Genomic DNA, 23,747 nt, shown 5'->3' on the forward strand with positions numbered 1-23,747 from the left:
GCCATATGACGTCTTACCAAAAAGTTTAGCTTCCATTTTTATCAACAAGAAATTGTAACTTTTTGTCATTTTTGCGGTACGGTAAACTTTCAGGTTTGTTAAACGTTGTATGCATGAAGAATTATATCTGTAAAACTCCTAAAAACGCCAGTAGCATAAAAGAGTATAACTTTTTGTGATCGTATTGAACATAAAATTGTTTTGTATCCTGGCGTCAAATCTTTTCGATTTTGTTTTGTAAAGGCCACCGGTATCCCTAAACAATAACGTCAGATATGTTATAGTAACGTAATATACTCGTTTTATAATTATGTAACTATAGTGTATGTATTGGGGGTTTCTGTTTGGGGGTACCTGTGGTAAAGGCTAAGCTAGAAAAATGAAAGTTAACCTCGAGTAACCTATTCTTATCCGAACCAAATTGTTAACAACTACGAAAAATTACTCTCCTACCTTTAATTGCCGTTAGATTTCCTCCAAAGTTTGTCCAGACAGAAATCTTGAAAAAACCCATTACAATGGCACAGATTCCATATACCAGATGATAACTATGTCACCTATATCGACTTCGCTGAGAGCGCATAGGGCAAAAAGCATGTAATTTTGTGTTAGCTGCCATTTTGACTTTTTATGGAATATTCTTCAAGAGGGGTGAAAGGATAGGACTTAATCTAACAACGTCATAACATGTTATGATATAAAAGCAAATGTGATGATGTCATATTTTTTTTTTTTTTTTTTTTTTTTTTTTTAATGAAACCACTAGAGATCACTGATTTCATATTAATTATGTCACATACTTTGGAGGCTTTCACCCCTCTTGAAGAGTATTCCATAAACAATCAACATGGCAGATGGCAGAAAACTGCATGTATTTTTCCCTATGCAATCTCAGTAAAGACGATATCGGCGACATCGTTGCAGTCTTGTGTATGGAATTTGTATATTTGTAGTGGTTTTTTTGCGATTTGTGTCTGGATAAACTTTGGAGGAAATCTAACGGCAATTAAAAGTAGGAGAGTAATTTTTTGTAATTGTTAACAATTTGGTTCGGACAATAGTTACAGTATTGTAACGGAAACTTTCGACTACGTCTTGGTGTCAGCGCTATGTTATCGTATCTACGAGCAACCATGAACCGGCCTAACAGGGAAATGGTTTCTGCACATGCGCATTGTAATACACGATTAATTTTATGAAATAATGTTTTACTTTATTGTAAAAATCAACCAACAAATGTTAATATCCATATTATTCATGCCATTTTCTGTTGTGAAAAGATTAAATGCATGTCATAGTCTAATGTTATCATTCTTCAGCTACTCCGTAAACAGGCTATTGTTTTCAAATGCAATGAATATTCAATATGCGAAGCAGATTAGACTTTGACAATAACAGCGGTGTAAAACTTTTGTTTATTTAGATTTGTTTAATATTACATATCATTTAATATACAGTGCAAAATGGCGTCTGTCTATACATTTCCCTGTGTATAAAAATATTTTTAGGGCTGGAAACTCACCAAAAAATAATAATGGATGTTGGCAAATTAAGTGAAATGAACCACGTGCAAGATTTTAATGTGGAATAAATATAAGCAATACAAATATTAATAGTGGCTTATATGTTATAGCTCTAAAGAAGATCGCCCAAATAATATTATTTGGGCGACTAATGCCATTATCTTTTAATATTTAAGTTGCCTAAACGGGACATTGGTCGCATTTGGTGGCCTGGCCACCGGCTGTTTCGAGCCCTGTTTTGAATGTCTACTTGTCTTTTCCTAATTTGTGCACTTTGTTTTTGGGAAGTTTTTCTTAATTCAACAAAAGCAAAGGCGTAGCGCCCATTATGCACAATACACATGTGCGTAATGCAAAAAAAATCCAGGAATAGGTCGAGGCTGTCTGTAATTGTTCTATGAAATATCCTCTTTCCTTTTTCAGTAATTAAGTTTCCCCAATAAAGTGGTGTGCGTAATGCTAAAAATTTGTCTGGCTACACCCCTGAAAAGTATTTTGATGTCAGGTTTCAATCGTATGCAGATTTCTTAAAAGCAAGTTAAACGTAAATAGACCTGTTTATGGGGTTCACGTTTTTTCACGATATAGAATAAGTGTATGAGGTGGGGGAATGGAGGGGGAGTGGAGTAGTGCTGGATCAAATCCTCAAATTCGGCCAAAAACAATAATGATATACCGGCAAAATTAGCTAGCCTGAAACCTTTTCAATAATGTATTTCCATAATTTTTTAGTTGTGATTTATAAGCAGGGTTTCCACCAGAGGGTAAAATGGGTTTGGTGCCATACCCCAATATTTTGCAGATTTTGATCAAATTAATGACTCTTTATCATTACTGTATGATTTTCTTAACCCTAACCGTAAATCTAACCCATTTTTTTTCTGGGGGAGGTCCCTAATACCCCCTGTTGAGACTGGTTGCATTCTGCACACACATTGTAAATGTTCAATTCTACAGGCCATACACAAAATGTTCTTTCTGGCAGAAACCTTGATAGGGACCGAGGACACTTTCTAAATATGATGAGAATAACAGTGATATTTTGCTGTCCAGAATACCCTTTAAAGAACTATTTTCCAACAAACAAAAAACTCCACACATTAAGTTGGCCCAAACCCCCTAAAATTAAACTTTTCTATTAAGGGGAAATAACTCTGTTTAGCAGCTATTTACAAAAGACCTTAAAACAAATTGTCACAATGAAAAGTTGTTAAATCCAAACCTTATTAAAATACCATTTCCACTAAATTGTCATTAAAATAATCCAATTTAGTTTTTTCAAGCTCCAAAAAAGGAACTATGGTACATAATACAGAACCGGTATATCTTTTTAAAAATGTTTGCTAGATTAATTAAATTAATCTAATTAGACATTCAGGGCTCGAAACTTATCAGAAAAGTATGGTGGCCCAATACAAATATCTGGGCCACTAAATTTTTACTTTCGTTGGGTTCCCAAATCCGTGGACAGGGAACATTTTGTTCAGTATCTCGTCACGATTTTCTACGTAAGTTTCAGAGATCGCTACACAATTTTAAAACATTAAACAGTAGTTGCTAAGCAATTTTCAGTTGATTGGAAATATCGCTAATATTAAGATTTTAAAAACAAAATGTTTCCTGGTGGATCTAAAAGGCGGTAGTAGATGAATAAATTTGTATTATATACCTACATGGTTTTGGGGGTGTTTTTTTAAAATTAAATTAGAATGGGGATACCTATGTTGTATTTGACCATTTGTGGACGTTAATGCTCGTTTTTACAGTCGCAAATATCCATCATGCAATATTAGTGTCTTCTATGGTCTTGCCAAATTCGCTAAAAAAAATTATGTAAGCTATATAACATTTCCTGATTTACAGTATGTATTTTATGCGAGCTATATAACATTTCCTGATTTACCGTATGTATTTGATGCGAGCTATATAACATTTCCTGATTTACCGTATGTATTTTATGCGAGCTATATAACATTTCCTGATTTACAGTATATATTTTTGATGTGTATGTGTGTGTGTTTACATTTTGCTTGAGGGTGGGATGTAGCCCAGTGGTAAAGCACCCGCTTTATGCGTGGTCGGTCTAGGATCAATCCCTGTCAGGGGGGCCCATAGGGCTATATCTCGTTCCAGCCAGTGCACCATGACTGGTACTGTGTATCAAAGGCCGTGATATGTGTTATCCTGTTTGTGGGATGGTGCATATAAAAATCCCTTGCTACTAATGAAAAAATGTAGCGCGTTTCCTCTCTGAGTCTATATGTGAAAGTTGCCAAATGTTTGACATCCAATAGCTGATTATTAATATTGATTTAAATTCATGTGCTCTAGTGGTGTCATCAAAGGCCGTGATATGTGTTATTCTTTGTGGGATGTCAGTGTTCGAGATTAACGGTATCCCGATATCCCGGGGATACCAGAATTTAATTTTGGATACCAGACTGCAAGAACCCAGTATCCCACCGGGATGCCATATAATACTAAATTCTCAGGTGGGATACCAGATTTTGAAATGTTAGTATCCAACTGGGATACTGGCCAAAAATTTTAATCTCGAACACTGGATGGTGCATATAAAACATCCCTTGCTACTAATGAAAACAATGTAGCGGGTTTCCTCTGAGTCTATATGTGAAAGTTGCCACATGTTTGACATCCAATAGCCGATTATTAATATTGATTTAAATTAATTTGCTCTAGTGGTGTCGTTAAACAAAAAAAACTTTCCGTGTTGCCGGTAAAACTGTTTGCAACTGGTACAGTAAAACCAGCATTAACATCCACAGATTGTCAAATACAAAATAGTTATCCTCTTACAAGTGATGTGAAAATGAAGATGAGATTTATTTTGCAGGTTTTCGATGCGAACATGAAGTCTTTCTTGTTGGTTCCGGTCATCCAGGGCTTTCTCATAAAATGTGGTTTGTAGATTTGCAGGCATCAAAATAAACAAACCCACTCAGGGGTGCAGAAATTAACAATATTTCACTAGGCCGACGAAGCAGAATTAACTAACATTTACTAGCCCTCCAGAATGTCTACTAGTCTGCCAGCCTATAGAAGTTACAACAATATATTAATGTTTAATGATATTAAATATACACCGTCTTCACGCCATAAATATATATATATTATGGCAAAATCATTATTAAGGACACTTGGCAAGTGATCAGCATCAAGTGGCAAACGAAATCAATCCCCAGACATTGATTCACAAGTCAATATATTTTTTAACGTTCTAATAAAGACAAAGTTTTTCGCAGTTCTTTGATATAAATTTACAAAATTCAAAATTGAGACCATCAGACCGGTAGTTGGATTTTTCAACTCGTCTGTAAGAATTTGTACTCGCATTTGGCGAGCGGGCGAGTACTTTCTGCAGCCCTGCCATGTACAAGTTACTATAAGTTATGGGCTTGGTAAGGCAAAAAAAAAAAAAGGTGTGGTTCTCATTACATGTCAAAAACAATTAGGGTAGGTAGGCTCTGTCAAGGCGGGATGTAGCCCCGTGGTAAAGTGTTCGCTTGATGCGCGGTTGGTCTGGTATCGATCCCTGTCCATGGACCCATTGGGCTATTTCTCACTCTAGCCAGTGCGTCACAACTGGTATATCAAAGGCCGTGGTATGTGCTATCCTGTCTATGGGATGGTGCATATAAAAGATCCCTTGCTGCTAATCGAAAAGAATAGCCCATGAAGTGGCAACATCGGGTTTCCTCTCAATATCTGTGTGGTCCTTAACCATATGTCCGACGCCATATAACCATAAATAAAAATATGTTGAGTGCGTCATTAAATAAAACATTTCTTTCCTAAAATCTGTCAAACTGGTCCTGGCAAAGATCAATAAAGTAATATTTCAAACAAATGCTGCGTCCTGTCACGGTTTTCAAGATTGGCAAAAAAGGCAAAACAAAATATGTTCGGTCAGGTAACCAGAACAACACACATTTGTTTTATTTGGCCTAACATGTAGGCACAGCTTCTAGATTATGGTAGCCCCACTCCCATGGCTAGTGGTATTCAATGTTGCGCTAGTAAATAACTACTGTTGCTATGCCCGACGGCTAGTGAAAAAAAAGTGTCAAATGTTGCAGTTAAGTCTATTTTGTACATATGAATATCCTATATATATTCTATTTTTAATATTATTTAGTAAAATGGTATCAACTTCAAGAAAGTAGGGCTAATGAATTTTTAATCATGGCTAGTAAATGCTTTAAATCACTGATCCCATGGCTAGTGGATTTTATAAAAATTCTGCCTATAGGATACAACATATTCGTACGTTTTAAACATTAGTGCTTTGAAATCCCGTCACAGACGCAATAGCATGTTTTTATTCATTCACATCACTGTTCTTGTACTGATTCTGGTGCACCATGTATGTGTTTATTTTACATTGGAATAACATTCAAATGATACACGGGGTGGGACGTATAGCTCAGTGGGACGTAGCTCAGTGGTACAACGCTCGCTTGATGCGCGGTCCATCTAGGATCGATTGCCATCGGTGGGCACATTGGGCTATTTCTCGTTCCAGCCAACTGGTACTAACAAAGGCTGTGGTATGTACTATCCTGTCCGTGGGATGGTACATATAAGAGATCCCTTTGCTGCCAATCAAAAAGAGTAGCCCATGAAGTGGCGACAGCGGGTTTGTTCTCTCAATATCTGTGGTTCTTAACCATATGTCCGACGCCATATATAACCGTCAATACAATGTGTTGAGTGCGTCGTTAAATAAAACATTTCCTTCCTTCCTTCCTCAAATGATACAAATTTATGTGGTGTAGTTTTTGTTTAATAAGTGGGGCGAGACACAGTCGGTTTAGGATCGATCCCCATTGGTGGGCCCATTGGATTATTTGTCATTCCAGCCAGCGCACCACGATTGGTATATATCAAAGGCAGTGGTATTTGCTATCCTGTCGGTGGGAAACTAATGAGATAACACTATTTTCCAGTGAAAGAAGGATATAGATATGAGATAATTATTTATGAGATAACACTATTTTCCAGTGAAAGGAGGATATAGATATGAGATAACTAACTAATGAGATGAAGGTATTTTCCAGTGAAAGGAGGATACAGATATGAGATAACTAACTAATAAAATGACACTATTTTCCAGTGAAAGGAGGATATAGATATGAGATAATTATTTATGAGATAACACTATTTTCCAGTGAAAGGAGGATATAGATATGAGATAACTAACTAATGAGATAAAGCTATTTTCCAGTGAAAGGAGTATATAGATATGAGATAACTAACTAATGAGATAAAGCTATTTTCCAGTGAAAGGAGGATACAGATATGAGATAACTACACATGTAACTATGAGATAATGCTATTTTCCAGTGAAAGGAGGATATAGATATGAGATAACTAACTAATGAAATGACACTATTTTCCAGTGAAAGCAGGATAGAGATATGAGATAACTAACTAATGAGATAATGTTATTACCCAGTGAAAGGAGGATATAGATATGAGATAACTAATGAAATAACCCTATTTTTCAGTAAAGGAGGATATAGATATGAGATAACTAATGAGATAACGCTATTTTCCAGTGAAAGGAGGATATAGATATGAGATAACTAACTAATGAGATAAAGCTATTTTCCAGTGAAAGGAGGATATAGATATGAAACAACTAATAAGATAACGCCATTTTCCAGTGAATGGAGGATATAGATACGAGATAGCTAAGTAATGAGATAACACTATTTTCCAGTGAAAGGAGGATATAGATATGAGATAACTAACTAATGAGATAACGCTATTTTCCAGTGAAAGGAGGATATAGATATGAGATAACTAACTAATGAAATAACACTATTTTCCAGTGAAAGGAGGAAAGAGATATTAGATAACCAACTAATGAGATATCCCTATTTTCCAGTGAAAGGAGGATATAGATATGAGATAACTAATGAGATAACCCTATTTTCCAGTGAAAGGAGGATATAGATATGAGATAACTAACTAATGAGATAACGCTGTTTTCCAGTGAAAGGAGGATATAGATATGAGATAACTAACTAATGAGATAACGCCATTTTCCAGTGAATAGAAGATACATATATGAGATAATTAATTAATGAGATAGCGCTATTTTCCAGTGAAAGGTGGCTGGGGTGACTGGACGATACAGTCGAGAGGACCGTGCAGCGCGACATGTGGTCAGGAGAGTGGTGTGCGTGTGCGTACCGACGTACGTAAGTGTAGTCAGCTGGAACCGACAGATGGCCGAGTGCAGTGTGCCGGCACGAGCACGATGACAATCACTGAGGCGTGTCAAGCTGAAGTCGCCTGTCCTGGTAAATGTCCATTGTTACTTGTCAGATGTGTCCATCAAAGCGACAGACCCTAGTTTTTACACAACTGCAGCAAAAATATTTTTCTTGAGCCGGGTTTTCGGGATTTATATTAGCTTATTAGAGCTCCTGGTAAACTGCAGTTGTCACGTGGCTTGTGTGTCCATTAAAGTAACAGACGCAAGATTTTAAACAACTATGGTGAACATTTTTCCCGGTTTGAGTCGTGTTTTTTATTATAGAAACCAGACATTGATTAGATTTTATTATAATATAGATTGTTAGGTTATTAGAGATCCTGGTAAACTTCTGTTGTTAATTGTCTGCTGTGTCCATTAAAGAGACAGACCCTAGTTTTTAAACAACTACAGCCAAAAATGTTCCCTATTTGAACTGGGTTTTTTTTTTTTTAAATTGAAACCAGACATTGCTTAGATTTTATTATAATTTAGATTATTAGCTTATTAGAGCTCCTTGTAAACTTCCATTGTCACTTGGCTTGTGCGTCCATCAAAGCGACAAGTTTTTAAACAACTGTGGTGAAAAATGTTCCCTAGTTCATCAGTTTTTTGTCAAAAAGCTAATTCAAAAATTGCCTGTTTGTAGATCTACATCCATTTTGGTTGTTTGGCCAATTAGAATTTGGCTACAGATTTTATGTCCAAATTCGCCAAATTTCGAATAATTTTATGTCTAAATTCGCCAAATTTCGCTTAAACTGCAATAAAGATGACAATCAGACATTCCCTCAACCATTGTTTTGGCTTAGCAGGGATCGAAATAAGTGTAGTGTTGTAGCCAATGTAGTCTTTGCTTGATATATCTTATATTTGACAAATGGTACCATTTTGTTTGTTTTTTAAAACTTAGTTTTTTTTCTCTAAAGGGCAGTTTTGGTTGCAAACTAAGTTATAACTAGCCCAAAATATGTAAACAAATAAAATTTGTGTATAGTTTCTTTGTATTTAGTATAGTGTTTTCTCTACAAAGTTGGAAAGACATGGTAGACTAAAGACTTTTGGGGCATTTTCAGGTTACTTTTTTTCTATTAAATTGAAATAATTTTTTAAAATGTAATTAATATACTTTCTTTAACAAGTGAATGACAATAATACAATTTCTGAGTGTTTTATAAAGGCAATTTTAGAATTAATTTTTGAAAAAGGCTTGTTTAATCTCAGGGCAGCATGGTGCTGATTGAGGCGAGATGTCGCCAGACTATTGAGGCATGGTGCACTGCCATCCCATGCTAAAACAAGCCAGGGATTCTGCCAAAGGTTAAAACGGGTATGGCACCATACCCAAATATTTTGCAGATTTTATTTTTTTAAGTTAAAGAGACAGACCCTAGTTTCAGACTGAAAATGGACACAAAGTTTAGTTAATCTACAAACCTGTAACACATTTGGATAAAGTTACAATTGAGTAAAACATGAGTCTGTGACTTTGATATGGTCAACTACCTTCTAAAAATAGACTAAAACTCGACTCCACCGATGTTACTTCTCAGATGCACGTGCGTTTTAAAACATATGAGAAATGCATTTTGTGATATTAAAAACACCAGGATGACCAGACACTTCGAATGTACGGAAATGGATAATCTAAACAATAAAATCTAAGTAAAATATGATTTCAGTTATCAAAAACGGCTCTAATAGTAAAAAATATATACCTTAGTGTTTAAAAACTAGGGTATGTCCCTTTATCCTTTTGACAAAATTAATTACTCTTATCATTACTGTATGATTTTCTTAACCCTAACCCTAAACTTAAACCCATTTTCTTTTGGGGGGAGATCCCCTCCCCCATACCCTCTGTTGACTGGTTGCATTCAATTCCATAATGCCAGGAACCTTATAGTATTTGTGTTTCTCGAAGGAGTAGCCATTTTAGCAGCAGCTGGTTTCTTCTCTTTCTCTCAAGTGACCATAACCATTAGAAATAATCATATGTTGTGCTAGGCTCAGACTACCAACTGCCAGCAGAAAGTTGGCCAAATTTCTGCTGTCACAACTTCTACGACTGTCCCGTTGCTAGTCTGAGCGCTCTTACAACTCTATTCTCGTCATATAACCCAGTATGCTAGGATAACACTACTAACTGTCATCACAAAGTTGGCCAACTTTCTGCTGTCACAACTTCTGCGGCTGTCCAATTGCTAGTCTGAGTGCTCTTGTGACAAGCCGTCGTATCTGATTAAAAAAAAAAAAAAAATTGGGATGACATTTGTTGCTAGTCTGAGCATGAATTACAACTCAACACGATACCCAGTTGTTATGTTGAGCGCACCCGTTGTTAGTCGGGCGAAATTACAGCGCATCTGTCAAGTTGGCCAACTTTCTACTGGCAGTTGGTTGTCTGAGCCTAGCAATAGACACGAAACAGCCATCATGGTTCATACAGTCTTGAAAAGTGCTTGAATTTAGGAGTTTGAAATGAAAAGTGCTTATTTTCACTTTTTGGGGAATTTCATGTCAGTGTGACTAGCGCGTCATTTTAACCAAAAATTACGGAACAATCTCGAAAGAAATTAAGCATTTTTACTTCGTGTTCGCACTTTCATTCCAGCACTCGCAACATTCCGCGACCCGAATGTACTCGGCCCATTCCGTGACAAATGCTATGTTCCGAATGCCTCAGCCAAGATTTACCGATTATTGACGAGCGTAATAGCCTCGTTTTGAGAACTGCAAACAATAGTCGGGCGAGACGACACGGAATCACTTAGATTTTGAAGTTTTTGCAAGCACATGTTCAAATTTAAACATGCCTAGTGGAAAGTGTGTTTTTAACAAAACGTGGTGTCAAAAATATGCGTGGATCAGAGAGAGTAAGGCCGTGTCAAAGGCTGTGTGTTCCTGTTGTCGCAAGGATATTAACATTGGCGCCATGGGCGCACGAAAACAGCTTTGTATTTATGGTCCTTGAAAACATAAGGTAGGTCCTTGAAAAGTGCTTGAATTTTATGGGTCCTTGCCTGTATGAACCATGAGCCATAGTTTAAAAAAGTGCTGAAGGTTCACTAATGCTAGACTCGAACCATACCAAACTGTGACGAAGATGATGTCCAGTCGACCAACTGGACGGTTACGTTGTAATTCATGTCTCCAACTCTTTGACTGAGGGCATGGGACGTGGCTCACCGGTACAGTGCTCGCCTGATGCGCCATTCATCTCAGATCGATTCCCGTCGGTGGGACTATTGGGCTATTATTCATTGCAACCAGTGCTCCACAACAGGTGTAACAAAGGCCGTGATATATACTATCCTGTCTGTGGGATGGTGCATATAAAAGATCCCTTGCTGTTAATCAAAAAGAGTAGCCCATGAAGTGGCGATAGCGGGTTTCCTCTCTCAATATGTGTGGTCCTTAACCATATGTCTGACGCCATATAACCGTAAATAAAATATGTTGAGTGTCATTAAATAAAACATTTCCTTCCTTCCTTCCAACTCCTGACGGGTGTGCTCAGATTAACAACTAATGGGTGATACGACAAGAATCGAGTTGTAAGAGTGCTAAGACTAGCAACTGGACAGTCGTAGAAGTCATGATAGCAGAAAGTTGGCCAACTCTGTGCTGACAGTTGGTAGTCTGAGTCTAGCATAAGCAAGCATTCCATTTCTTTCAGCATTGAAATCGGCCCCTTCAGATGAAAGTCCAGCCATCTTCATGGTATTGGCAGTTGGGATTCCAGTAGCACTGATTGTCGGAGTACTGATTTTCTTCTTCATCAAAAGGTGACTCAGTCTTTTATCAGCATTGCATATAATGTTACTCAAGTCTTTTATGAGAATTTCATATAATGTTACTCTGTCTGTTATTCACATTTTATATAATATGACTGTCTTTTATGAGCTTTTTATATAATGTGACTCAGTCTTTTATAAGCTTTTCATATAATGTGACTCAGTCTTTTGTGAGATTTAATATATTGTGACTGCATTTCATACAAATATGACTGGGTCTTTTATGAGCTTTTGGGGCGGGACGTTGCCCAGTGGTAAAGTGTTCGCTTGATGCGCGGTTGGTCTGGGATCGATCCCCGTCGGTGGGCCCATTGGGCTATTCCTCGCTCCAGCCAGTGCTCCACAACTGGTATGTTAAAGGCTGTGGTATGTGTTATCCTGTCTGTGGGATGGCGTATATAAAAGATCCCTTGCTGCTAATCGAAAAGAGTAGACCACGAAGTGGCGACAGCGGGTTTTTCACTCTCAATATCTGTGTGACTCAGTCTTTTATGAGCTATTGATATAAATGTAGCGTGGTTTTTTTTTTTTAGTATTTCATATAATGTGACTCAGTCTTTTAGGAGAATTTCATATAATGTGATTCAGTCTTTTAGGAGCATTTTATATAAGGGCCAGGACGTAGCCCAGTGGTAAAGCGCTTGCTTGACAGTCAGTTTGGGATCGACCCCATCAATGGGTCCATTTGGCTATTTCTTGTTTCAGCCAGTGCACCACGACTGGTATATCAATGGCCATAGTATGTGCTGTCCTGTCTGGGATGGTGCATATAAAAGATGCCTTGCTACCAATGGAAAAAAATGTAGCAGGTTTCTTCTCTAAGACTATATGTCGAAATTACCACGTTTGACATCCAATAGCCTATGATTAATAAATCAATGTGCTCTAGTGGTGTTATTAAGAAAAAAAGAAAAACATTTTATATACTCAGCCTTCTGATTACTGCAGGCGAGATATCTTGCCCGACATCACACAAGCATGCTCTAGTGGTGTCATTAAACAAAAACAATCTTTAACTTTAAATGTTCTGATGTTCAATAATTTGATTGAAAATGTATATGGAATATGGTGTGATGTATAATGCCAAACTCCCAAAATAATTTGTCTTTTGTTCAAATATTGTACATATGAGTCCGTTACAATTCTCATTTGCAGAAAGTAAGAAAAACTAATATTTATAGGTTGTTTTTTGTTGGTCAACTTATAAGCGGGTCAGTAAACAAATATGTTTACAGGGCTTGAAATTCGGGACTCTACTTATAGCCAAGATTGGCTTATAGTCGAAGATATATGGTATATGGGCCTATAGTAAGACCTCTCCCTACATTTTACATGTGGATACATGTTTAAATACCACAGATTTCAAATTTGAAAAGACTTCAAACTCATAACCATCGATATGTAGATGGGGCGCACATATATGATCTGTTTTCAGTTTAGTACATACCCGCAAGTTACTTTCTGGCAGAAAGCCTGAGGCCATGTATAACACACAGAGATGTAATGTGGGGTTGGATGTCGGTAGCTCAGTTAACCTCCCAGTACTGTGGTCGAGGATTTTAGTTACAGTCAATATTTGATGTTACTATTTCGTCTTAAAAAAAAACCCCAAAAACATAATGTTCAATACTGTTGACTGCACAAGGGTCATCTGTATGTTTTCACGGTTTCAGGTCTGCCGTATATTATAAGTTATAACCAGTTTAGATTTGTTAGCATTGAATGCAATTTTTGGCAGTTCCAGGGGTTGCAAACAACAATTTTCTTTCAGGGGCCCTTAAGCGACCCCTGGACACATGTCGCAGTAAGCTTTTTTGTTCCAGCCCCTCTCACATCCCTGCTTAATTTATTTCATTTCGTTTCAACTTATTTTTGACATTCAATTGAGTTTCAATTACGCTGTCCTGGGCCTCAGCTATCTGGACTATCTGTCCAGGACAGTATATAAAAAAAAAAGTAAAGTTTGTTTTATTTAACGAAGCCACTAGAGCACATTGATTTTTTATCTTATCATCGACTATTGGACGTCAAACATATGGTCATTCTGACACTGTTTTTAAGAGGAAACCTGCTGTCACCACATAGGCTACTCTTTTATGACAGGCAGCAAGGGATCTTTTATTTGCACTTCCCACAGGCAGGATAGCACAAACCATGGCCTTTGTTGAACCAGTTATGGATCACTGGTCGGTGCAAGTGGTTTACACTGCCTCGACTGGGATCCGAACCCAGTACCTACCAGCCTGTACACCGATGGCCTAACCACTACGCCACCGAGGCCGGTAGGAAAGTATATATGTTAGTTGTTAGTGGTATTCAATTCAGTTTCAATTCGCTGAGAGAGAGAGAGAGAGAGAGAGAGAGAGAGAGAGAGAGAGAGAGAGAGAGAGAGAGAGAGAGAGGGGGGGGGGGGGGGGGGTGGTAGGTTGGTGTAGTGGTTTTAGATTGCATACAAGTTGAGACATTAAAATGTTGTGCCCAAAATAGATATGTCCCAAATAATCACGACCAAATTAAGTACAAACATGCAGGCCTCAAAATATTTCATCTCAAAACCACTGTTCAAATGTTAGGTAAGTTTAAATACATTAAAGTAACTTGAAATACATTTCTGAATATTGTCAACTCTGCAGCAACTGTTAATGACAGTACTACAGAACTAACATGACCTTCGTGCACTCAGAAAAGACAAAAGTGCCCATTGTGTCCAAATTAGTGAAATCTAAAGACCTGTGAGTGCTGAAACTGGCTGTTCCATGCTTCTTTCAAACTATATGTTAAAAAATCTCTTCCCCCTATTTCTTTGTTAACAGGTTGAGGGACACGCGAAGAAAAAGCTTGGAAGAGGAATCGCCCACGATGGAGAGTCCTTCACAGCTTGGAAGTGACTTGGATATACAGGAGAATCCCGCTTACTCGGGCTCTGTAAACACTGTGAAAAAATCTGCAGATTCGAAAAACCAGACAAATTCTGCAGGCTTCAAATACCAGAAACGGTCTGCAGACATCAAAAGTGATAAAAGCTCTGCAGATTCGAAAGACCTGAAAAGCTCTGCAGATTCGAAAGACCAGAAAAGCTCAGAAAATTTGATAGAGCAGAAAAGCTCAGAAGATTCGATAGACCAGACAAGCTCAGAATATTCGACAGACCAGAGAAGCTCAGAATATTCAACAGACCAGAAAAGCTCAGAAGATTCGACAGACCAGAAAAGCTCAGAAGGTTCGACAGACCAGAAAAGCTCAGAAGATTCGATAGACCAGAAAACCTCAGAAGATTCGATAGACCAGAAAAGCTCAGAAGATTCGATAGACCAAAAAACCTCTGCAGACCTGGAAAACAAGAAAAGTGCTCCTGATGGAACAGGCATTGCAAAAAAGGAATACTCTCCAGATTTGGAAAGCAATCTGGATGAGAAAAACAGAAATATGAAAAGCTCTGTAGATTTTAAAAGCACTGGAGACAAACAAACCTCTTCGTATGAGACGAGCTGCATAGAGAAGATAAGCACTGCAGACTTGAAAAGCAAGCTGGAAAATGAAAACACCGTAAATGAGAAAAACTCAACAGACTTGAAAAGCACTGGAGACAAAACTAACTTTGCATTTGAGATTAGCAGTCAAGAACAAATAAACTCAGTAGATTTAGAAAGCTCTGCAGATTTGAAAAGCAAGCTGGAAAGTAAAAACACCGTAAAGGAAAACAACTCAACGGACATGAAAAGCACTGGAGACAAAACTAACTTTGCATTTCAAACTAGCAGTCTAGAAAAAATAAATTCAGTAAATTTCGAAAGCTCTGCAGATATCAAAAGCTCTGTAGATTTGAAAAGCTCTGCAGATTTGAAAGGCAGTACAGAAAAGAAAAGCCTTCCAGATTTGAAAGGCACTGAAGAAAAAAAACCCATTGCATATGTGGCAAGTAGTCTGCAAAAAATCAGACCCACAGGTCTAGAAATCTCTGCAGATTCAAAAGGCGGTACAGTTAAGACTAGGTATGCAGATTCGAAAAGCAGTGGAGACAAAACAAACTTTGCATATAGCTGTCTAGACAAATTAAACTCTGTAGACTTAAAATACTCTGTAGATTTGGAAAGCTCTGCAGATTTGAAAGGTAGTACAGAAAACAAAAGCCCTGCAGATTTGAAAAGTGCTGCAGAGAAAATAAACTTTGCATATGGGGCAAGTAGTCCAGAAGAGATGATACCTGAAGGACTGGAAATCTCTGCAGATTTCAAAGGCATTGTAGTTAAGAAAATATCTGCAGATTTGAAAAGCACTGAAGAGAAAACAAACTTTGCATGTGGCTCAAGTAGTTTAGGAAAGCCAAGACCCAAAGATCTGGAAATCGCTGTAGATTTGAAAAGCAGTGCTGATACGAACATTTCTGTAGATTTGAAAAGTGCTGAAGAGAAAATAAACTTTGCATATGGGGCAAGTAGTCCAGAAGAGATAAGACCTAAAGGTCTGGAAATCTCTGCAGATTTGAAAAGCAGTCCAGATAAGAAAAGCTCTGCAGATTTGAAAGGCAGTGTAGATAAAAGCTCTGCAGATTTGAAAGGCAGTCCAGATAAGAAAAGCTCTGCAGATTTAAAAGGCAGTGTAGATAAAAGCTCTGCAGATTTGAAAGGCAGTGTAGATAAAAGCTCTGCAGATTTGAAAAGCAGTGTAGATAAAAGCTCTGCAGATTTGAAAGGCAATGTAGATCAAAGCTCTACAGATTTAAAAGGTAGTGCAGAAATGAAATGCTATGTAGATTTGAAAAATGGTGAATTGAAAGGCAGTACATATATGAAAAGCTCTGTAGATTTGAAAGGCAGTCCAGATAAGAAAAGCTCTGTAGATTTGAAAAGCAGTCCAGATACGAAAAGCTCTGCAGATTTGAAAGGCAGTGTAGATATGAAAAGCTCAGCAGATTTAAAAGGCAGTCCAGATAAGAAAAGCTCTGTAGATTTGAAAGGCAGTGTAAATAAGAAAAGCTCTGTAGATTTGAAAGGCAGTGTAGATAAGAAAAGCTCAGTAGATTTGAAGAGCAGTACAGATAAGAAATGCTCTGTAGATTTGAAAGGCAGTGTAGATATGAAAAGCTCAGCAGATTTAAAAGGCAGTCCAGATGCGAAAAGCTCTGTAGATTTGAAAAGCTCAGCAGATTTAAAAGGCAGTCCAGATACGAAAAGCTCTGTAGATTTGAAAGGCAGTGTAGATATGAAAAGCTCAGCAGATTTAAAAGGCAGTCCAGATAAGAAAAGCTCTGTAGATTTGAAAGGCAGTGTAGATAAGAACAGCTCTGTAGATTTGAAAGGCAGTGTAGATAAGAAAAGCTCAGTAGATTTGAAAGGCAGTGTAGATAAGAAAAGCTCTGTAGATTTGAAAGGCAGTCCAGATAAGAAAAGCTCTGCAGATTTCAAAGGTAGTGCGGAAAGAAAATGCTCTGTAGATTTGAAAAGCATTACAGATAAGAAATATGCTGTAAATGTGCTTAGCAGTGCAGCTTTGAAAAGCAGTGTACATACAAAATTCTCTGTAGATTTGAAAGGCAGTGCAGATAAGAAAAGCTCTGTAGATTTGAAAGGCAGTCCAGATAAGAAAAGCTCTGTAGATTTGAAAACCAGTCTAGATAGGAAATACTCTGCAGGTTTGAAAGGCAGTCCAGATAAGAAAAGCTCTGTAGATTTGAAAAGCTGTGTAGATTTAAAATGCATTCCAGATATGAAAAGCTCTGTATATTTGAAAGGCACTACAGATAAGAAAGGCAGTGTAGATTTGAAAGGGAGTGCAGAAAAGAAAAGCTCTGTATATTTGAAAGGCAGTCCAGATAAGAAATGCTCTGTAGATTTGAAAGGCAGTCCAGATAGGAAATGCTCTGTAGATTTGAAAGGCAGTCCAGATAAGAAATGCTCTGTTGATTTGAAAGCCAGTTCAGATAAGAAATGCTCTGTAGATTTGAAAGCCAGTCCAGATAGGAAATGCTCTGTAGATTTGAAAGGCGGTCCAGATAAAAAATTCTCTGTAGATTTGAAAGGCAGTCCAGATAAGAAATGCTCTGTTGATTTGAAAGGCAGTGTTAATTTGAAAGGCAGTGTAGATTTGAAAGGCAGTCCAAATAAGAAAAGCTCAGTAGATTTTAAAGGCAGTCCAGATAAGAAAAGCTCTGTAGATCTGAAAGGCAGTGCAGAAAAGAAAAGCTCTGTAGATTTGAAAGGCAGTGTAGATACGAAAAGCTCAGCAGATTTGAAAAGCAGTACAGTTAAGAAAAGCTCTGTGGGTTTGAAAGGCAGTGCAGATAAGAAATGCTCTGTAGATTTGAAAAGCCTTGCAGATTTGAAAGGCAGTCCAGATAAGAAAAGCTCAGTTGATTTAAAAGGCAGTGCAGATAAGAAATTCTCTGTAGATTTGAAAGGCAGTCCAGATAAGAAATGCTCTGTTGATTTGAAAGCCAGTCCAGATAAGAAATGCTCTGTAGATTTGAAAGCCAGTCCAGGTAGGAAATGCTCTGTAGATTTGAAAGGCGGTCCAGATAAGAAATTCTCTGTAGATTTGAAAGGCAGTCCAGATAAGAAATGCTCTGTTGATTTGAAAGGCAGTGTTAATTTGAAAGGCAGTGTAGATTTGAAAGGCAGTGTAGATACGAAAAGCTCAGCAGATTTGAAAAGCAGTACAGTTAAGAAAAGCTCTGTGGGTTTGAAAGGCAGTGCAGATAAGAAATGCTCTGTAGATTTGAAAAGCCTTGCAGATTTGAAAGGCAGTCCAGATAAGAAAAGCTCAGTTGATTTAAAAGGCAGTGCAGATAAGAAAAAAACTGTAGATCTGAAAGGCAGTGCAGAAAAGAAAAGCTCTGTAGATTTGAAAGGCAGTGTAGATACGAAAAGCTCAGCGGATTTGAAAAGCAGTACAGATAAGAAAAGCTCAGCAGATTTGAAAAGCAGTGCACATGAGAAAAGCTCTGAAGATCCGAAAGGCAGCATAGATACAAAAAGCTCTGTAGATTTGAAAGGCAGTGCAGAGACTAAAAGCTCTGTAGATTTGAAAGGCAGTGCAGAGACTAAATGCTCTGTAGATTTGAAAGGCAGTGCACATGAGAAAAGTTCTGTAGATCTGAAAGGCAGTGTAGATAAAAAAAGTTCTGCAGAAAAGAAAAGCTCTGTAGATTTCAAAGACGGTGCAGAGACGAAATGCTCTGCAGATTTGAAAGGCAGTGAAGAGAAGAAATGCTCTGTAGATTTGAAAGGCAGCGTAGATACAAAAAGTTCTGTAGATTTGAAAGGCAGTGCACATGAGAAAAGCTCTGTAGATCTGAAAGGCAGTGTAGATACAAAATGTTATGCAGAAAGGAAAAGCTCTGTAGATTTGAAAGGCAGTGCAGAGACGAAATGCTCTGCAGATTTGAAAAGCAGTGCAGATTTTAAAGGTAGTACAGATAAGAAAAGTTCTGTAGATTTGAAAGGCAGTGCAGATAAGAAAAGCTCTGTAGATCTGAAAGGCAGTGCAGAGACAAAACGTTCTGAAGAAAGGAAAAGTTCTGTAGATTTGAAAGGCAGTGCACATGAGAAAAGCTCTGTAGATCTGAAAGGCAATGTAGATACAAAAAGTTATGCAGAAAGGAAAAGCTCTGTAGATTTGAAAGGCAGTGCAGAGACGAAATGCTCTGCAGATTTGAAAGGCAGTGCAGATAAGAAAAGCTCTGTAGATCTGAAAGGCAGTGCAGAGACTAAACGTTCTGAAGAAAGAAAAAGTTCTGTAGATTTAAAAGGCAGTGTAGATACAAAACGTTCTGCAGAAAAGAAAAGTTCTGTAGATTTGAAAGGCAGTGCAGGTAAGAAAAGCTCTGTAGATCTGAAAGGCAGTGTAGATACAAAAAGTTCTGCAGAAAGGAAAAGCTCTGTAGATTTGAAAGGCAGTGCAGAGACGAAATGCTCTGCAGATTTGAAAGGCAGTGGAGAGAAGAAATGCTCTGTAGATTTGAAAACCAGTGCAGATTTTAAAGGCAGTACAGATAAGAAAAGCTCTGTAGATTTGAAAGGCAGTGCAGATAATAAAAGCTCTGTAGATTTGAAAGTCAGTGCACATGAGAAAAGCTCTGTAGATCTGAAAAGCAGTGTAGATACAACAAGTTCTGCAGAAAAGAAAAGCTCTGTAGATTTCAAAGACCGTGCAGATAAGAAATGCTCTGTAGATTTGAAAAGCAATGCAGATAAGAAAAGCTCTGTAGATTTGAAAGGCAGTGCACATGAGAAAAGCTCTGTAGATCTGAAAGGCAGTGTAGATACAAAAAGTTCTTCAGAAAAGAAAAGCTATGTAGATTTGAAAGGCAGTACAGATAAGAAATGCTCTGTATATTTGAAAGGCAGTGCAGAGAAGATATACTCTGTAGATTTGAAAGCCAGTGCAGATTTTAAAGGCAGTACAGATAAGAAAAGATCTGTAGATTTGAAAGGCAGCGTAGATACAAAAAGTTCTGCAGAAAAGAAAAGCTCTGTAGATCTGAAAGGCAGTGTAGATACAAAACGTTCTGTAGATTTGAAAGGCAGTGCAGAGACTAAATGCTCTGCAGATTTTAAAGGCAGTGAAGAGAAGAAATGCTCTGTAGAGTTGAAAAGCAGTGCAGATTTTAAAGGCAGTGCAGATAAATTCTCTGTAGATTTGAAAGGCAGTTCAGATGAGAAACACTCTTTGAAAAGCTCTGTAAATTCGGAAAGCACTGCAGATTTGAAATCTCTGCATATGGGACAAGCACTATAGAAGACAAATCTCTTCAGATTTGAAAAGCACTGTAGATGGGGAAAGCACTAGACAGAAGGAGATTTCTAAAGACGGGGGGGAAAATATCTGTAGACAGGGTTTCTGCCAGGTAAAAACAGGTAAAATGCCATGCTCCCCCAATTATTTTTATTTGGGTATGGCATTATAATCAAAATGTTTTGCAGATTTTATTATTTTAGTTTACCTTTTTGACAAAATTAATAACTCTTATCATTACTGTATGATTAATGTGTCGATTCAGTGTAGAACAATCCAGAGATACACTACTAACAAGATATATTTTATTGGGACATTTTATTTTATTAAAATGCTCTGACACTATTTTCCCAAATCTTTTAACGACGATGATGGGAGTGATGGTGGACCAACGAATTCGTTTCACAGGTTGCTGGAAAATGTGTTTAAGGGATCCTAAATTCCAGGACACACGCGCACGCACGCACACACGCACGCACGCACACACACACACACACACCGTCAACTGTGGGTGCCTTCTAAAAACTCGATTCCGCAGCGCCATACCCAGAAATTTCTTTCTGGCAGAAACTCGAGTAGATGGTACTAAATACTACACGAGTGATCGTTTATCGACAGCTGGTTGTTTTAAAACGTACATAATGAGAGAAAGTCAGTCGGATATGTTTTTAAACAATGAGTTGTAAGATAAATAGTATTGGACATATATGAATGTAGAATTCTATACTTCTTACATAGCCTCGTGAAAACAAACATGTTTAAAATAAATTTAAGCGTCTATTTACGACGCCGTCGCTTGTAGTTCACTTATACATCAGAGAAGCATCAAATTATGGTTAACTTGTAGGTTACAGAGCAATCGATTTCAATTGTGCTTCTTCTTTTTTTTCTTTTTTTTTTTTTTTTTTCATTGGGTGGTATGGCAAAGGTAACCTGGCGATCACCTAGGAGCAGCAAGTCTATGTGTACTGAGGGTAAACTAACGAGGGGGGGGGGGGGGTCTAACGGAGTGGGAAACGTGTCTAGTGGCGCATACAGGCCATATTTTTATCTTTATTTATAAAGAGTAAGATTAAAAACAAAAACATTTTCCCTCTTAAGTGTAGTAGTAGTAGTAATAGCCAAAGTAGTTGTAGTATTCATAATAGTAGTGTTGATAGTAATAGTAGTCATGGTAGCAGTAGTAGTAAACTGAATAACTAAATATGGGAATCACTATTTTAGAGTGAATGACTGGATAAGATAAGAAAATAACTAGATCAGAAGTACAGTACAGTAGTAATAGTAGTTGTAGTCGTTTTAGTAGTAGTAGTAGTAGTACAAGTTATAATAATAATGTCCACCACCACCCCCACCCCCATTTGAAAAACTATCTAAATATGGATTTTTTTTGATTTTTTTTTTACTCCCAACAGTTTGCTCCAACCCACACCACCCACCTACCCAGCTACAGACATCTTCCGAAGACCATGATTACCATAGATAACACATTCTTAAGTCCAAGCAAGCACAGTGAGCCATTTACAGAACTTTACACTTACTTCAGCTAATATGAGATTCTATTTAGTATAGTCCACCGTACCCAGGGATGGATCCAGGAAATATTTTACGGAGGGTGGGGGTGGGGAATAACAGGAAAAGGGCACAGGAACAAAATGGTCAAAATGACATCCCTATGAAAAAAATAATAATAAAAGCAGAAAAAATGTGCACTTGTTATTTTTTAGAATCCACCTCTGCTACCAGTGGGTCAACTGCCTGTGAATTTATCTTTAAATGTAAGAAAGAAAGAAAAAATGAAATCAAAGGTTTTATTTATCATTGTCAGTAGTATTAGTTCTCGATGGGTGCAAACGGAGAGGACTACAGGCTTCGTATCCGTCCTGTCCTGTCTGGTGGTCCGTTCTTCTGTCTGGTGGTTTGTCCGTCTGTCCCACAGACAGTTTTCCGGAGTTAAGTTTTCAGAATGTCTCGAGATATTTTGTGTATAGCTTTGTTATGTACTGATACAGATTAAGATTGACTTTCATGGAGATTTACCCATCTTTAACAGAGTTATGGCCCTTGAACTTAGGAAATACGAAAAACTAAATTTGGAAACTCAAGATGGTGAGCTGAAATATTTTGTATAGCTTTTCAATGACCTGTTACAGACCATGTTTGCCTTTCATGGCATTTTTCAGTTATTGCTGCTCAATTTAGGAGACATGAAATTTTGTTGGGCCCGGTAGGGAACATGCATTGCTTTAGCTGTACTTTCAGAATGATTGTTATTGTTATTATAATTATACCATTGTTATCAGTATCATTAATTGTTGTGGTTATTTAAATACATTTATTTTATGTATTGCCATTGTCATTATTACTATGACGACTATATTGTTATTAGTAATATTAATGGGGGGGGGTGTTTTTTAATATTTATTTTCTCCAAACAATTTGTATTGTGTGCTTGACACTACTCGACGACTAAAGAGTTATTCTAGAATTTATTACATGGAGAGGTTGTTTGGGCAGGCCCGTAGGAATGAGATTTAGAGTGAGAGACACAAGCTAAATTTTTATTTTACTTATACAGAGTAGGACCCCCAAAAAGTACATTTTCGTCCAAGAGTGAGAGGGGCACGCACGTGCGCGCACACACACACACGCTGTTTCTATGGGATACCGTAATTATTATTTTATGTAATTTTAAAAATGAAGACTAAGAAGGTGGAGCTGTTTTTTATTTAATGATGCACTCATCACATCGTTATTACCATACACATAACCTGGGAAATAAAAATCATATTATGCATTGATGTTACATACAATATTACTGAATGATTTGGCGTTTACAAACCAATGACTTTGTCGGTACTAGATCTGATGTCATGACGATTTAGTAAGCAAACACAATGACGTCACGTGGTTTAAACAGTTGTATTCATGCCTCTCACCGATTCTCCGCTTTTATTGTTAAACTTGTAATAAAATGTTATTTTAATAAATTCGTTACAGATGTGTTTTACAATGAACAGAACTTTTGTTATGTTTACGATGTTTCTATAAATAATTTGAAATAAAATGTTATTTTAATAAATTCATTACAGATTGTATTACAATAAATAGAACTTTTGTTTCCGTCATTTCTATATATAATTTGTAATAAATTGAAACTTTAATAACTAGATTACAGGTTTGTTTTACAATAAATTGAACTTTTGTTTATGGTGTTTATATATAATATTATCACCCACCTGGTGAACGTATAGCGGTGTCGTACAAATACGGTACGCACCACGAGGGTCGTACCGGATGTACGTCTTTTCATTGGTTGGACAGTAAGTCTACCGGGACTCTTTTTTTTTTTCATTCATGAAAAATTACGTTGTCAACATTCCACAACTTTTACTATATATTTCATTAATT

At 37.3% G+C, this 23,747-nt stretch overlaps 1 protein-coding gene across 2 annotated transcripts; it reads left to right on the forward strand.

Moving 5' to 3' along the window:
* Positions 1-23,508, forward strand: LOC121373664. Of its 2 annotated transcripts, none has more exons than XM_041500383.1 (5): positions 1-76; positions 4,378-4,444; positions 7,655-7,852; positions 11,486-11,594; positions 14,417-23,508. In XM_041500383.1, exons 2-5 carry the CDS (start codon positions 4,393-4,395, stop codon positions 20,337-20,339), a joined length of 6,282 nt encoding a protein of 2,093 aa, XP_041356317.1. In that variant the 5' UTR covers positions 1-76; positions 4,378-4,392; the 3' UTR covers positions 20,340-23,508. The 2 variants fall into 2 exon arrangements, with proteins under 2 accessions (XP_041356317.1, XP_041356316.1); XM_041500382.1 differs by having other exon boundaries at positions 17-93.
* The last annotated feature ends 239 nt before the right edge of the window (positions 23,509-23,747 follow it).

The sequence above is a fragment of the Gigantopelta aegis genome, chromosome 5 (assembly GCF_016097555.1).
Source record: "Gigantopelta aegis isolate Gae_Host chromosome 5, Gae_host_genome, whole genome shotgun sequence".
In the NCBI taxonomy this organism is placed as follows: domain Eukaryota; kingdom Metazoa; phylum Mollusca; class Gastropoda; order Neomphalida; family Peltospiridae; genus Gigantopelta; species Gigantopelta aegis.